At 38.4% G+C, this 14,025-nt stretch overlaps 3 protein-coding genes across 5 annotated transcripts; 2 read left to right on the forward strand and 1 right to left on the reverse strand.

Annotated features, from left to right (window-relative positions):
* RB195_007446 (uncharacterized protein) lies at nucleotides 1-3,794 on the forward strand (the record flags this gene model as incomplete). Its single annotated transcript, XM_013435887.2, has 11 exons — nucleotides 1-153; nucleotides 409-517; nucleotides 613-772; nucleotides 947-1,033; nucleotides 1,105-1,186; nucleotides 2,261-2,365; nucleotides 2,431-2,558; nucleotides 2,669-2,804; nucleotides 2,896-2,983; nucleotides 3,372-3,472; nucleotides 3,723-3,794. 11 exons carry the CDS (start codon nucleotides 1-3, stop codon nucleotides 3,792-3,794), a joined length of 1,221 nt encoding a protein of 406 aa, XP_013291341.2.
* A 739-nt stretch (nucleotides 3,795-4,533) lies between these two features.
* RB195_007447 (uncharacterized protein) lies at nucleotides 4,534-6,476 on the reverse strand (the record flags this gene model as incomplete). Of its 2 annotated transcripts, none has more annotated exons than XM_013435886.2 (3): nucleotides 4,534-4,821; nucleotides 4,879-5,046; nucleotides 6,465-6,476. In XM_013435886.2, the coding sequence occupies 3 exons, from the start codon at nucleotides 6,474-6,476 to the stop codon at nucleotides 4,534-4,536; spliced, it is 468 nt and encodes a 155-aa protein (XP_013291340.2). The 2 variants fall into 2 exon arrangements, with proteins under 2 accessions (XP_013291340.2, XP_064037893.1); XM_064181077.1 differs by lacking the exon at nucleotides 6,465-6,476 and adding an exon at nucleotides 6,329-6,331.
* A 1,216-nt stretch (nucleotides 6,477-7,692) lies between these two features.
* RB195_007448 (uncharacterized protein) lies at nucleotides 7,693-12,893 on the forward strand (the record flags this gene model as incomplete). 2 transcript variants are annotated; one of them, XM_064181079.1, is made up of 22 exons in its annotated part: nucleotides 7,693-7,726; nucleotides 7,824-7,960; nucleotides 8,255-8,446; nucleotides 8,561-8,712; nucleotides 8,952-9,006; nucleotides 9,058-9,173; nucleotides 9,355-9,472; nucleotides 9,558-9,647; nucleotides 9,782-9,855; nucleotides 10,130-10,199; nucleotides 10,256-10,339; nucleotides 10,419-10,499; nucleotides 10,581-10,709; nucleotides 10,773-10,862; nucleotides 10,929-10,997; nucleotides 11,093-11,167; nucleotides 11,576-11,686; nucleotides 11,934-12,025; nucleotides 12,099-12,189; nucleotides 12,358-12,479; nucleotides 12,575-12,698; nucleotides 12,795-12,893. In XM_064181079.1, 22 exons carry the CDS (start codon nucleotides 7,693-7,695, stop codon nucleotides 12,891-12,893), a joined length of 2,205 nt encoding a protein of 734 aa, XP_064037894.1. The 2 variants fall into 2 exon arrangements, with proteins under 2 accessions (XP_064037894.1, XP_064037895.1); XM_064181078.1 differs by lacking the exons at nucleotides 7,693-7,726; nucleotides 7,824-7,960 and having other exon boundaries at nucleotides 8,264-8,446.
* Between the last annotated feature and the right edge of the window lie 1,132 nt (nucleotides 12,894-14,025).

Raw genomic sequence — 14,025 nt, forward strand, 5'->3', positions numbered from 1 at the left:
ATGGATAGTATCAAACAGAGTATAGAAGAAGTGACCGAAAAAATGAAGAGCTTGACCGCTGAGCTTAACGCTTTTACGGCAGAATCACGGCGAGCGGACACGACCACACCGGGGCCAGCAGCCCGACAAAAAATAGAAAAAATGAGTGCAGAGGTAAGCTTTCGGTGGGAACTTTGCTTTTTTTTCTTTTGACAGTTTAACCACCTTTGGTTTTTAATTGAGTCTTTAGCTTAATCTTTGAAAATAATAAAATCGTCAGATTAATAACTAACTTTACCACACATGTGGAAGATAAAACTGTAATATTGAGGGAATAATGTGAGGTTATTCACATTACAATTTTTAAATTAATGCAAGAATGATGCTAGAAAATATTTTCTTTGAGCTATTTTACATGCGTATATATAGGTCGTTGATTCAAACCCATACAGTCGACTGATGGCGCTGAAACGAATGGGTATCGTAAAAGATTACGAGAAAATCAGAGAAAAGACTGTTGCTGTCGTTGGAGTGGGCGGTGGGTTGCATACAAAGTGTTTCCTTTTTGTTTTTCATTGCTTTTTACTCCTCTCCTATATGCCGGTTCCTCCTATCCTGCTGGTTCCTTTCAAGGTGTTGGAAGTGTCGTTTCCGAAATGCTCACCAGATGCGCTGTGGGAAAACTCATTCTTTTTGATTACGATAAGGTCGAGCTTGCAAATATGAATCGATTATTCTATCAGCCTCATCAGTCAGGGCTCAGTAAAGTTGAAGCTGCAAAAGACACACTAATGTAAGTTTTTTTTTTCAAATATTGATTTTACGGAATTACAGTGAATGCAAATTGAAAGATTATTACTGGTTTTTTCTACTGAGGCGTATTTTTCTTTGAAATTATATGCGCTAGACTTCGTTTTTCTTTCGCTTTTTCCCAGATACGTTTCCGGTTTAGAAACTATATTTTCAGTCACATTAATCCAGACGTTATCATTGAAACACATAATTATAACATTACAACTATGGATAACTTCAACAACTTTGTAGACCGTATACGGTGAGTTTTTGTGTTTATTTAGTCGTCCATCATTTACTCGAAGTATTGCTGACCTTTTCATTTGCTTTCAGTCATGGTTCTCTTACTGGTGGAAAAGTAGATTTGGTTCTCAGTTGTGTCGATAATTTTGAAGCTAGGATGACTGTTAATACGGTAATCTTGCAGTGTTAATTATTCATATTACTATTACTTCATATTACCTTTTTATTTTCTACTTCATGTGTAACCTTATTCTTTTGTTTCCTTTCACTTTTCTTCGTTTTTTCCGAAGTCCATTTCCATTTATGTTCACTCTAGAAATCTATCTTTATCCCTCCGTCGCATTGTTGACGAGTTCTGATTGTTTTGAAATATAAGCGATATTCTCTCATTTGTGGATATTGTAAATATTTTTTAAAGTAAGCACAGCACGAAATTGAAAATGTTGGTGTCTCTGTGGAACATTATAGGGTTCGCATTATAGCTAACGAGTATGAGTGTGGCCATCCCCAGTTTCCCTAATCGTCCTGAAAAAAGCTTGGGAGCTTGTGATTCAAAATTCTGCTTGCAAACAGAGCTTCGACTAATCTACATTTTCCCTTGTTTCCTCCCTTTTGATACATTTATCAGGTGGGCGTGTGTAAAAGGAATGAAAATTTGAGAGGTTAAAATAAAATACCACCGACTTGATTTATCGGCTAGTCTCCGCAAGTCATTATGGAGGTTAGTTACACGTTCGTGAACCTCAAACGATTCTGAATTGAAGTGAACGTAGGGGCGCATCGCAAGCGGATTGGTTAACACCAGACACTTTATCCTCTTTATCAGTATTATATAGCACAACATTACCCAGCATATTATGTTTTTTGTAGAAGCGAAGTTGAAGACGTTAGCATAGATATTTTGGGATAAGTTGATGACATTTGGCTAATAATTTTTTCCTCTTTCGTATGTATAACTTTTATATAAATTTGCGCAACAAAGTCGTATGTGGAAGCGTCAGTTTGCTCTTTCTCTCCCTCACACTCAGCAACTGCGTGGTACTTCTTAGCATTGTCTTTGAAAAAAGATTTTTAATAACAGAACTAAACTTTCTTCTATGATCTTTTTTCATTTGATTTCAATTTATTTGAGCACCAGAAGTAAACTATGTTCTATATTTTTCTAAGGTTTTACATCACATTCTTCGCTAACTGTTTAATTTGGATCGTTTTATTTATCATGGATTTCATTTCCCATATTTTCCAGGCTTGTAATGAAGAAAACCAAGTGTGGATGGAGTCAGGAGTGAGCGAAAATGCTGTTTCTGGTCACATTCAATATATTGAACCCGGACGCACTGCCTGCTTTGCTGTGAGCATAACAATAATTTCTTGATGAAGTATTCTCATGAGAATATTCACTTTAAACAAATTTAGTGCGTACCTCCGCTTGTGGTGGCGTCAAACATTGATGAGAAAACTTTGAAGAGGGAAGGCGTGTGCGCAGCGTCACTGCCAACGACAATGGCCGTTGTTGCCGGTTTTTTGGTTCAAAATACTCTCAAGTGTGTGCATACCTTATATTACATGCATGTGTCCCCGCATTTCCTTCCATGTTTTAGTTTTGTGGTCTCACTACTCAAATTTCATATGGTAACTAGTGATCTTCTTTAAGATATCTCCTGAATTTTGGTGAGGTGTCCATGTACGTGGGCTACAATGCATTGCAAGACTTCTTCCCCCGACAGGAAATGAAACCAAACGACCAATGCGATGATCGGTTTTGCAGACAAAGACAAAAAGAATATCAGGTTGTTTTTTTCATCTTCATGCTTACAGGCTTCTGTATCAGCGAAATACATGTATTTGTATTCGTAAAATTTATTGTTTCCATATTATTAGGCGAAGAAGGCTGCTGAAACCAAAGTCGATATTCCAATAGATGAAAAGGAGGAAGAAGTTGTGCATGAGGAAAACGATTGGGGAATTGGTGCGTTTTCGTACGAATTATTCTTCAATAACGCGCTCTCTCCTTGCAAGTTAGTTTGGAACTTAACACTGGGAATCTGTGTATGTCGATAGCAAAATCGATTTTTGTGTACTTCGTATACCTTTTGTATTCCTTCCTCAGTAAATCTATGTAGTGTCGCCTCTTCGAAGTGATTCGAAATTAGATGAAAATTGCTGCACCTTGAAATTTCGTGTGCACATAAAAAACTATGTTTTTACTCTGATTGCGATTGAGTTGAAAATCTCTTTAAAAAAAACAGGGACCTGCAGTTTTTTTTTTTTGTCTTTACAACTTCAGCAACTTCAGGTATTTTCCCGGGGATTTGTAGTAAATGCTTTTTGAAAAGCACCCATTACTCAATTTTTAGAGCTCGTTGATGAATCTAAGGTTGAAGAATCAAAAACCAATGTCGGGCATGGTCTTCGGTATGCCTATGAACTCCCGAAAGAAGCTGAAACTGCGAGCGAAGTCAGTTTTTTTTTGTGGGTGGTTTGCTTATAAAATATCTCATTTAAATCACTAGACAGTGGAGCAAGAGACTGACGATTTCTTATCAACTTGTTTACGCTAGAAGTTCGGTGTATGCCTCGAAAGGCTGTTTTACGCTAACGTATAAGCAGCCTGAGGTACAACAAATCTAACGTCGTTTCTGACACAATATTTTATACTTTTACCTCCCACGTCATTTTGTGTTATACATTTAAAAAAAAATATTTAGCCCAACGAGCAATCATCGGAGACATCAAAACAGGACCTAGCTTCGCTTATGTCTCAGCTGAAGGGGCTATAGGAAGAATTTTCGATTGGCTGAGCATATGACGCTATTCTTTATCTAGTATGAGTTTGTTGTTCCTTTGTTGCTGTTTATTTCCATGTTTTTCACTGTGATGACCTTGTTACTTCTTTTGTTTTGTAATGGGAAGAGTTTATTTATTACACAAAAATAGACAGTTCTGTCAGTATAATAGTAATTCACCCGTGAATGCTAATCGTTTAACTTCTCAATGCACAGTAAAAGTAATAAAAAGAGAACAAACAAAATATACTGGGAAACATTCATCGTCGGCATGAAAAAAAAAACGATATCTAGCCACGATATGAACGTTCAAGTTGATATTAACGTATTGGGAAGCACAGATGTAGTGAGCTCTGCTGTATCGGGCATGTAACCTTGTCAAAGACATCGTACATCATGCTGCTCAATTTTCCAGTTAGAAGGCGAATGGTTAGTATTTCTGTATAGGGACAAGACAGTCCTTTAGACATTCCATTCATCCCGCTACATTGGCTGAAGTTTGTAATGGTGGATGAAACAGAAACGATCAGTAGCAGAAGATTGTTAAGGCATTATATTCGCATTTATTACGCTTTGCCGTAACAGCTAAGCGTATATTATAGCTGTGAAACCGTGTACGATGCCTCCGACTTGTTGAAACGGTTAGAGCTATGTTGTAGCAAATGCACTACAAATAATGCATCCCTAAATTTTTTTTTAGTACGAAAGATCGCTGCTATCTAGAATATGTTCGTCAGATGTCGTATTTAGATGGAGGACCAAGCTTAATCTCTTGTGATTCAGCTTGCATGCATAGATGTTCTCCTAGTAACGTACAGACCGCTATGCTACCTATCTGAACAGCCCACCATAGCAATTCTGTGGGTAACGAGTGGTTGTATACTACAACGAAAAGAAGGTGAAAGGCGTGTATGGTGCAGGAGAAGTCAAGGCATTGTTTTGCACGTTGGACGACGTAACGCAGCGCTACTCCACAGGCGACACTGGCGAGAAGCTGCACGACGACCATCACTCGCAAAGCCTGTGAATTTCAATTGAAATTTCATTCTAGATTCCAGCTTAAAATAGGCTGTGTTACCTCTGCAGCAAAAATATGTGCCAAAGTAGGCGTAAATCCTGTCATGCTGTATACAATCAAGGCAGCACTTTCTGCAGTGTAGAAAACTGTTTGCATGCAAATCATCTGACTCACTAGTTCTAGCGGATCCCATACGAATGAACGAAAAGAACTCATATTGAGAAAATGCTGAAAGTATTTAAAATGGTTACAACGCACTGCTAATTAATAATTCAAGTAATATTAATAGTTTCTATTGCATTAATATTAGCATAATATGCACTAGTATGTAATAGTACACAATGTTTATATCTAAATAATACTAATCAGTACCAGTAGCTCAGGAACACTTTTTTTTATGTCCCCAACATCCTTGAGTCAGTTGTTTTATTTTTTCAGGCGAAAACAGATTATATCCAATATATTTGTCATTGTAATGATGAACACAATGAGAATGAATCCATCAACGGTTTCTCTTTCCAACCAGGCTCTATGCAGTATTGTTTGCATATAGCACGGTTGGAAAGAGAAACCGTTGATGGATTCATTCCCATTCTTCGCTGACCCAGGCGCGGTACAGTAGTACTTCTTAACAGTCGGATAAACTATTGAAAAATATTTTTTTTCGAATTGTCATTTAAAATGATTTAGCGACCTCTCGGAGGGCTCATCAAAAATCAATACGTGTTGGTAAACATTTCCATCGCTAAGATGAGTTGATACTTATTTCCGCTGCGTGCTGGATTTATCCATGAACAAATTTCTGTTGGATAGCAACCTATCACACTCAGATTTACTTATTCGCCAGACTGCAGTCATTCACTTAGATAAATGATATGGGATACGGGTACAGACTACAAAAATATCAACTTGGCAACGGTATCTCAAGCATCTTATGGAACCTCGATGTGTAAAAAGTGCAGCAAAAATAACCCCTACATTTCTAAGGAACATGGAAATTAAATGGAACAAAGGACGCCGTAAAACTTATAAGAAAGAACACGTACTACTCAGTTTTCCTGGAACATTTTAATGTAAAAATGCCGCCCAGATGATGGACGTTAGTGATATGATACCGTGGCTCTTAGCCGAAGGGGTCTAGCTCATGGGGTGAGGCTCAAGTGATGAGTATCCCTTCTCCAATCGTTCAAAAGTGAAGGGAGTCCTTTTCCCAACTGTACAAAAATGAAGGGGGTTCTTTTGCCAACCGTCCAAAGGTGAGGAGGTCCCTCCTCCATCCATCCAAAAGTGAAGGGGGTTGGAGCACCAGGTCCGACTATCGCATCTATGCTTAGCCGCTCATAACCTTGTTATACCCAATAACACTGATGTCTGAAACCAACACCATTATTTCTGATCGGTCCGTATCAAATACCATTTATCTAACTCGATTAACACGCTCCGGTGAACAAATAGGCCATGGTTGGATATGTTGCAATATAATAAAAACTTGGATGAAAACATCAAGCACCATATCTACTCGTTGCACCCTTGGAAATGTTCGTCCAACAAACGTCTCGTTCCCGAAATGAAGAACTATTGGACAGAGTTTATGTAAACAGGTTAACGAAACAACGCTGTTTAACACGGTTAGGAAATGAAGTCACCGTTGGTTTCATTTCTATCGTATTTATCTTCCAACGACAGTACACTAGATACAAGCTGTGGAGCGAACTTTCGTCTATCCAGTCTAAAATGTTGATGGAATACTCTGTGCTGCGATCTTCTTCGACTGGAACAAAATTTCTGGAAATTGATTGGATATTTGGAATTGTACCAACAACAATCCCCTCTCCCCGCTAACCACAGTTGAGAAATTTCATTAGCTTTCTGTAAACTCTCCACCTTAACAAATGTGAGGGATGTCTACGAAAAAAAAAATGAAACCACTGAACTTCAAGTACACTGGTACAAATACCAATTCTAGTTTCAAATGTAGTGGGCGAGGGGGAGAGAGGTCGCTCAATGGCGCCCTCATTTCTGGAAGTAAATAACTAAATCAGTCGAGCGCTAGACCTAAGCGTTAGCCTTAGAGTATCTTTGAAATGTAAGCAAAAGTTACTAAGATAGAGACTACATAGAAAAAAATAAGAATTAAAATAAGAAAAAAGTAAGATAGAGCGCCCAGAAATAAGGGCGCCATTGAGCGCCTCTCCGGCCCCAGTTACATTTCCTTCTATTTTGTAGTGGAACCAAATAAAAATAACAATAATGATAACCCAACATAATAATCAATCAGAAAAAAAAGAAAAAAGTAGGAATAAACTCACCTAGGCCCACTCAGTAACGAAATGCAGTGGACAACAGATGTTTCATCAACCACGTTTTCGTTTGGCGGCCGCGGCACGGTTTACCGCAATGAACAACGTGCGCTTTTTAGACGATCGTCAGATTTTAATATTTTGTGGATCTCAGTTCATTTCATCGCATCATATCATCTCAGAGATCACTGATTTGAGGTCTACTTTTGTATTTGATCTACTGGTGACATTGATTGGCTACTAGTTTCTTACAGTCGGATCCTAATTTTCGTTTTTTGCGAGATTTCCCGTTCATTGACTCCGATTGAAACACTATTCGTTGGTTATTGAAGTATATATGTGCCTTACCGAGTACTTTCTTCCTTTCCTACTTTCTTTCTTCGTTTAACACTAAACTATTAACCACTGAAAGACTTATATACATCACGCATTCCTTGCCGGCTAGGGGCTCTGTGATCCTCCTCCGGCAGATCATACAGTAAAATGATGTGGTTTTTAGTACCTCTATTTCTTTTAAAATTGGTATGTAGTATTGGTAATTTCCTCACTTTTCTCCCAAAATATGATGTGAATTATGAAAAAGAAAAAACCGAAGATCACAAAAATACGTTTGTTTTCTTCACTATATTGTGTAATGATAAAGGATAAAGTGTCTTGCGTTGATAAATCCGCTTGGGATCCTCCACCACGTCCACTTCAATTCAGAACCGTTTGAGGTTTACGAACGTATAACTGGCCTAAACAATGACTTCCGAGGTCTAGCCGACGGGTCAAGTCAGTGTTTCCATCCTCCCAGACAAGTTTGGTACCAATTTATCCGGACCCGGAGGGACGAAGGCTTGGTGAGCACTAGGGTGGATTCGAACCTCCGATCGATCGTGCAGGAAGCGGAACTTCTTACCGACTGCGCTACACCCGCTCTAATATATTGTATAAGAAAGAATATTCGCGGTGAACAGTACTACAGTTCTACAGCTCTGGTACCACAAAACGTCAATTGTGAAAAGAAAAGCACGTTGTGGTCGAAGTATTGAATCTGATTCCTTCTAATCTATTTCGTTGTATTCGCATTATCATCAAAATTTGCAACGTTTTCCTTTTATATATCATGACTTTCATTCTTCACTCTTTTTAAGGTCAAAAGGATGACTACGGAGGCTGAGGCTGAAATGACCACGCGGAAGAAACGTGCACTAGCAGATCGTGAGAAGAAGACGAAAGTGGTTGAAACAAAAACAGAGAACGAGAATAAATCTGATAGAGATATCAAGCACGCACGAAAGAAGCGGGTTGCAGATGAGTACGACTATGATTCATCGGATGAAGAGGTGAACAACTCTACTACGTATTCTATGTTTATTGTTAATCTATTTTTTTTTTGAAATCGTCTATATTTTTGAGTTCATCCGTGTGTGTGTGACATCTTCGAGATTGGGGTTTAGGATCTCCGCAATACAATCGGGAATATCCCTGTCCAGTGGTACGACGATGAATCCCATATCGGTTATGATCAAAAGGGTGAGAAAATTGCCAAGCCGAAGAAGAAAACCGAAATTGATACATTCTTGGAGAAAATGGAGGATCCAGACTACTGGTTAGTTTGCCACGATCTCTCTAGGATCGCGAGTGCTATTGCGTTCTACTATGCTACATTTTCTTAACACTATTCCTTTTCTATGTATTATGTTGCGGTCTATTTTGAAGCGATTCTAGCAGTAACGAAATTTCGTAGATTCTTCATCACTGGATAACATTTCAGGGATATACGTGTTCCTTTCTTGTTGTACTCCTTTAATTACGGTAATATTTTCTCCCAGAACGACTCATTTTCAGGAGGAAAGTTTTCGATCGTCAGTCTGGAACTGATGTTGTGCTTACCGATGAGCAGGTCTATTTTTTGTGGTGTAATTTGAACCAACATAATTCCAGTTTTTTCTAGGTTGAGAAATTGAGCAACATAGCTTCTGGGAAGTATCCAGTAGTGGGGTACAACCCATATGAGCCGTTCTTGGACATATTTTCATCGCAGAAATCTATTCATCCCATCGATAACAGGTATTGCATTAGTAAGTACCTCTCAAGTTACTGTTCCATTTGTATTTGAGCTTTAATCCTACCTTTTTGGTTTAACCACATCATTAGTATTTAATTATTACACAATCCTTTTTCCAAAGTACGGGTGCTGTGGTAGTTACCGAACCACATTGTTCTAAAACTGATGAAGATTCATTTGAAGACCAGAGCCAAAAGCCCGATTCATCCCTTCAAAGGACGAGATGAAAATTGTCAGTCGAATGGTGCATGCTATCAAAATGGGATGGGCTAGAAAACCCAAGCCAAAAGAAGAGCAAAAAGTGACGGTTTTTTGCGTTTTTGTTCTTCCTTTTCATAATATTGCTTCGTTGATTTTAGCCTTAAATTTATTCTCTTTTTTTCTAGATGTACGATTTATGGGCCGCTGAGGATTCTTTGGATCACAAAACGAAGTCCGAGTTAGCTAGAATGCGAATGCATATGCCTGCACCAAAGGTATTCTCTTTTTTTCATTTCTGCTTTCATGAGATACTAGTTTATTTTATTTTCTGTGGTGAAGAAATAACACCATTTACATCAAAACATCGTGCGAAGGAAATGATCAAAAGGGTCACTCTGGCCTATTTCAGATGCCTCTTCCCATCCATGCTGAATCTTACAATCCACCTGCAGAATATCTTTTCGATGAGGGAGAAAGAAAGAAGTATGTCTCCCTTTCTTCTTCGTTACACATATTTCCGGTTTATAAGAAAGCAGATTTTTCTACTTCTTTTTCGTGTGGATGGGTTTAAAAAGAAGTGTCTAGTGTAAAACTAATTATTCTAAGGTTTGATTTTCCATCTACTTTACGTTTTGAAACTATTGCTTTTTCGTTTGTTATTGTGCCTGCGCATGTTTGTCGCCTTTAGTTTGGGATAAAATACCAATATTCTCATATTTTTCGAATGTAGGTTTTTACGCTATTTTCTATTTTTGAGGTGGGAAGAATCTGAACCCGAGGACCGACGGATTTCATTCATTCCTCGGAAGTACGATGCACTGAGAAAGGTTATTTCATCCTATTCTTTTTTATTCCTTTTATCCCCTTATATACTTCATGACAGGTGCCTCAATATGATAAGTTTATCACTGAACGATTTGAACGTTGCCTTGACCTTTACCTCGCCCCTAGAAAAATTAAAATGAAGGTAAGCTCTTTTATTAGTTTTTTTTCTGGTTGAGCTATCGACTTATCATTGTCTGAAATCCTTCTCTTCTAACTTTTAGCTCCAAGTAGATCCATCGGAGTTGCTTCCAGACTTACCAAATCCTAATGATCTCAGACCGTTCCCTACTACTTTAGCCTTCGTGAGTTTTTATGCAGTATTTTTCAAATTTTTTTACAGTTTCTGTTGCAAAGGCTTGTTAAACATCGTTTTTGTTTTGCAGTATATGCGTGGGCATGTTGGTCAAGTGCGATCAATAAGTGTAGAACCTGATCTTGGTGAGTTACTCGTTTCTGGTGGAGAAGATGGTACAGTTCGTTTCTGGATGATGGGATCTGGACGATGTATAAAGGTTATTCGAGTTTCATTTTTAATTAAAAAAAAAAAAAACTTTGCTTGTATAGATCTCATTTAGACGTATAAAGTGGCTGGACCGGTAACATCCGTCGCTTTCTGCCCAGTTAATAGCAAATCATTGGTTGCAGTTGCATACGAGGGTAGACAGGTGAAAAACGAACCCATATTTCCATATATGTAAAGGTGCGCGTTTTTATCTCTTATTTGGTTGAAGGTCGCCGTCTTCAATACGAATTGCGGGGACAAGTTGATATGTTCACAAACTGATGAATTCATTCGTGAGGTTTGTTGTTATTCGTGAGTACACGATGTCATCCTTGTTGAACATATTTTCCATACTCACCTTTATTCTACCTCAAGAAATGCTCGATGTTTAAGGTTCCTGTAGAAGAATCCGAAGGCAACATCAATTGGAGACGTGTGAAAGATAGGATAGTTCTAGAAATGCCAAATGTTAGTTTCTTCTACTTTATTGCAACCTGTTTTTGCATAGGCCGATAGTTTTACGCATATTCTTCACATTCAACCATAAGGACATTGTGCTCGTTTTTATTTGTCGCTGTATTTTGTTGTTTTCATTTTACTTTATCAATTATCATTAGTCATGCCTTGGTTAGCAAAAAGTAAGATTTCTCCTTTGAAATTATAGATGTAAAAAGGAAGCAGAAGATTACTTGATTTCAACTTAATTTCTTTTAAAACTAAATGAACACTACAGTGAACGCTTCACATGTCAGCTGTAATCAATTAAAAAGTTAAATTAAGATAGAGCATCTCAGCTGCCGATGAACCTTCTGTCGTGTGACAAAATCAATATAACTTTACAGAGTAATTCGTAAAAAAGAGAAATTATATTTGAAGGAAGTTCGCAAAGTCGTCTGGCACAACAAAGGTGATTATTTCGCATCTGTTGCTGTTGATGATATTGCTACGTCTGTTTATATTCATCAACTGAGTAGAGCCAGATCGCAGGTGGGCAACAGTCTTTTGTTGTTCTATATTGTTTTTCTTCTTGATAGGTTTCTTTCTATTAAATCCTCAAAATCAGTTGTAAGTGCTGAAATTCGCAGTGAGGACTCTTTTTTGAGCATTTTCTTCTGATTTATTCTGCAGTTCGCTTATTTCTTTCTATCTTTTCATCTTTGTTTTTAATATTTCCATGCAAAGAGGACATTATCAATGATTGTCAGGGATTTTTTTCAATAACGCTCCGGTTTAGTGTCCATTTACTAAGCGGAAAGGATATGTACAAACTGTCGTTTTTCATCCAACGCTTCCTAGATTGTTTGTGGCCACGAAAATTCATGTCAGGTAGAATTTGATCCCATTTATTGGAGCAACTTCAGCTCAGCAATGGTTCCTCGTATGATTATCTTTGTTCTAGAGTTTACGATTTGGGTCGTTGTCAGTTAGTCAAGAAGTGCATCACCGGTATCAAACACATTAGTGTTATTTTCCCGGATGTTCAAGGAGAGGTGAAAGCATTCAGCATTGAACATTGCTTGGATTTTGAATTATTAAATGCATTATCAGTCAATAGTGCCTATCTGCTCATGTAAATTGGGCAGAATAAAGTATTGATTTGCAGCATCAGTTATACACTTACAGTCATTTTTTTTAGCCTTTAATTTTTAAAATTCCAGAATTTATTTGTTGGGGGATTGGACCGCAAGTTCGCTTGGCTGGATTTACAACTGTCAAACAAACCATGGAAAACCTTCAAACATCATAAATCAGCTATTAGAGGTGTTGCTTATCACAAAAGGTTGGTAATATCGCGCTCTTCTTTTATATCTGTTCATTGTTTTTACAGCAATGTAGTAGTTAGATTTGTCCGTAAATATCTAGAAGAGTCTTCAGATATCCACTGCTCGCAACAGTTTCGGATGATGGCACCGCGATGGTGTATTATGCAAGGATTCACGTGGATCTGTTAAAAGACAACGAAATTTATCCAGTGAAAAGGCTGAGGGGTCACACGACGGTAAGATTTTGGAAAACTCCAGTTTCCTCCTTTTCCTTTTTTTGAAGATGGTTTCCGTGGGAACAAGATCGGATATTTCGAAACCGAATTTTTCAGGTTAATGGGCTCTGTATGCTAGACACAGTGTGGCACCCAACACAGCCGTGGCTCATTACGGCCGGTGCTGATGGAACTATAGCTTTGTTCAGTTACTAGTAATTTCCTTATTTGTTGATCAATATTTGTTCGGGAGACTGTAGAGGTGTACGAAGATGAGAAAAAAGATCCAGCATCAAGATCAAGATGGTTCTCATTTCTTTAATGTGCTGTGAGTGAAGTAAAAGACGGAATAGAAGTGGAACTTATTGTTGGTTGTTGATTTTGTTGAAAATTATTATTTTTGTCCAGTTTTGAATTTCGCCTGTACATCGTTTTGTTTGCCTATTTGTTGTTTAGTGTTGTTTGTTGTGAAGAGTTGGTCATATCTATGAATGTTTTCCTTGAACTCCCTGATTTTTGGCACTTCTTTTTTTTTACTTCGGCATACTCGTGTAAATTACCGAGCGGACCTAGTCGCGTCAAAAATAGGTGAAGCTCCGTGCAGTTTTGTGAGCAAATGTGCTCGAAGCGGCGTTGTGAGCCAGCCGTACGCGATCTACGCGATCGATGCGGGGTCTTCGCTTGCTGTAGTCGGTCTGAGTAAAGTAAGGGATGAGTAAAGTTCTACCTCGATCGGAACCGTTCACGCAAATCACCAGGCGTTAGGTAGTTGTTGTTTTGTAGAGCGTTGTTAGAGAGTTTTGAACCGACTGTACCCCTGTATATTTCTGGCCGCCAACAGTCAGTAGGAACTAGTCTTAGTGCTGTTCTGTAGGAAAGGAATTGTTGCCACGAGAGCTCCTTTGAGAATGGAGGTTGTCGAGGCTTTTTTTGTGGCAAATTTTGCGTTCTTATGAGGATTCTCTCCGTTTTAGTTATAAAGGAACAAATTAGCTTGCTGTTGTTCTTGTAGGGCGTTGTTAAAGAAAGAAAGAATGATAGAGAGAAACATAATCCCTGCCAGTGCCCTCCAACTCAAAACTGAAAAGTACGACGTGCCTCTTCAACCACGGGCACGGATTGTAATTATAACTCAAAAATTATGTGGTAGTCGCCGTAGCGATAGCAGTATGAAATATCAAGCAAGAGATCGCGGTAGATTCGGGTAAAAATGAAGCTTGGTTCAGTTGCGGATGTGCTCGAAACGGCACACTGTAGCCTGCGATTGCTATCAAGATGGAACCCTCGCTAGCTCTACTCAGAGATGAACGGAGCTGGCCAAGGTCTCACCTCGATTGCAACTGCTAGC

The sequence above is a fragment of the Necator americanus genome, chromosome I (assembly GCF_031761385.1).
Source record: "Necator americanus strain Aroian chromosome I, whole genome shotgun sequence".
Taxonomy (NCBI): Eukaryota; Metazoa; Nematoda; class Chromadorea; order Rhabditida; family Ancylostomatidae; genus Necator; species Necator americanus.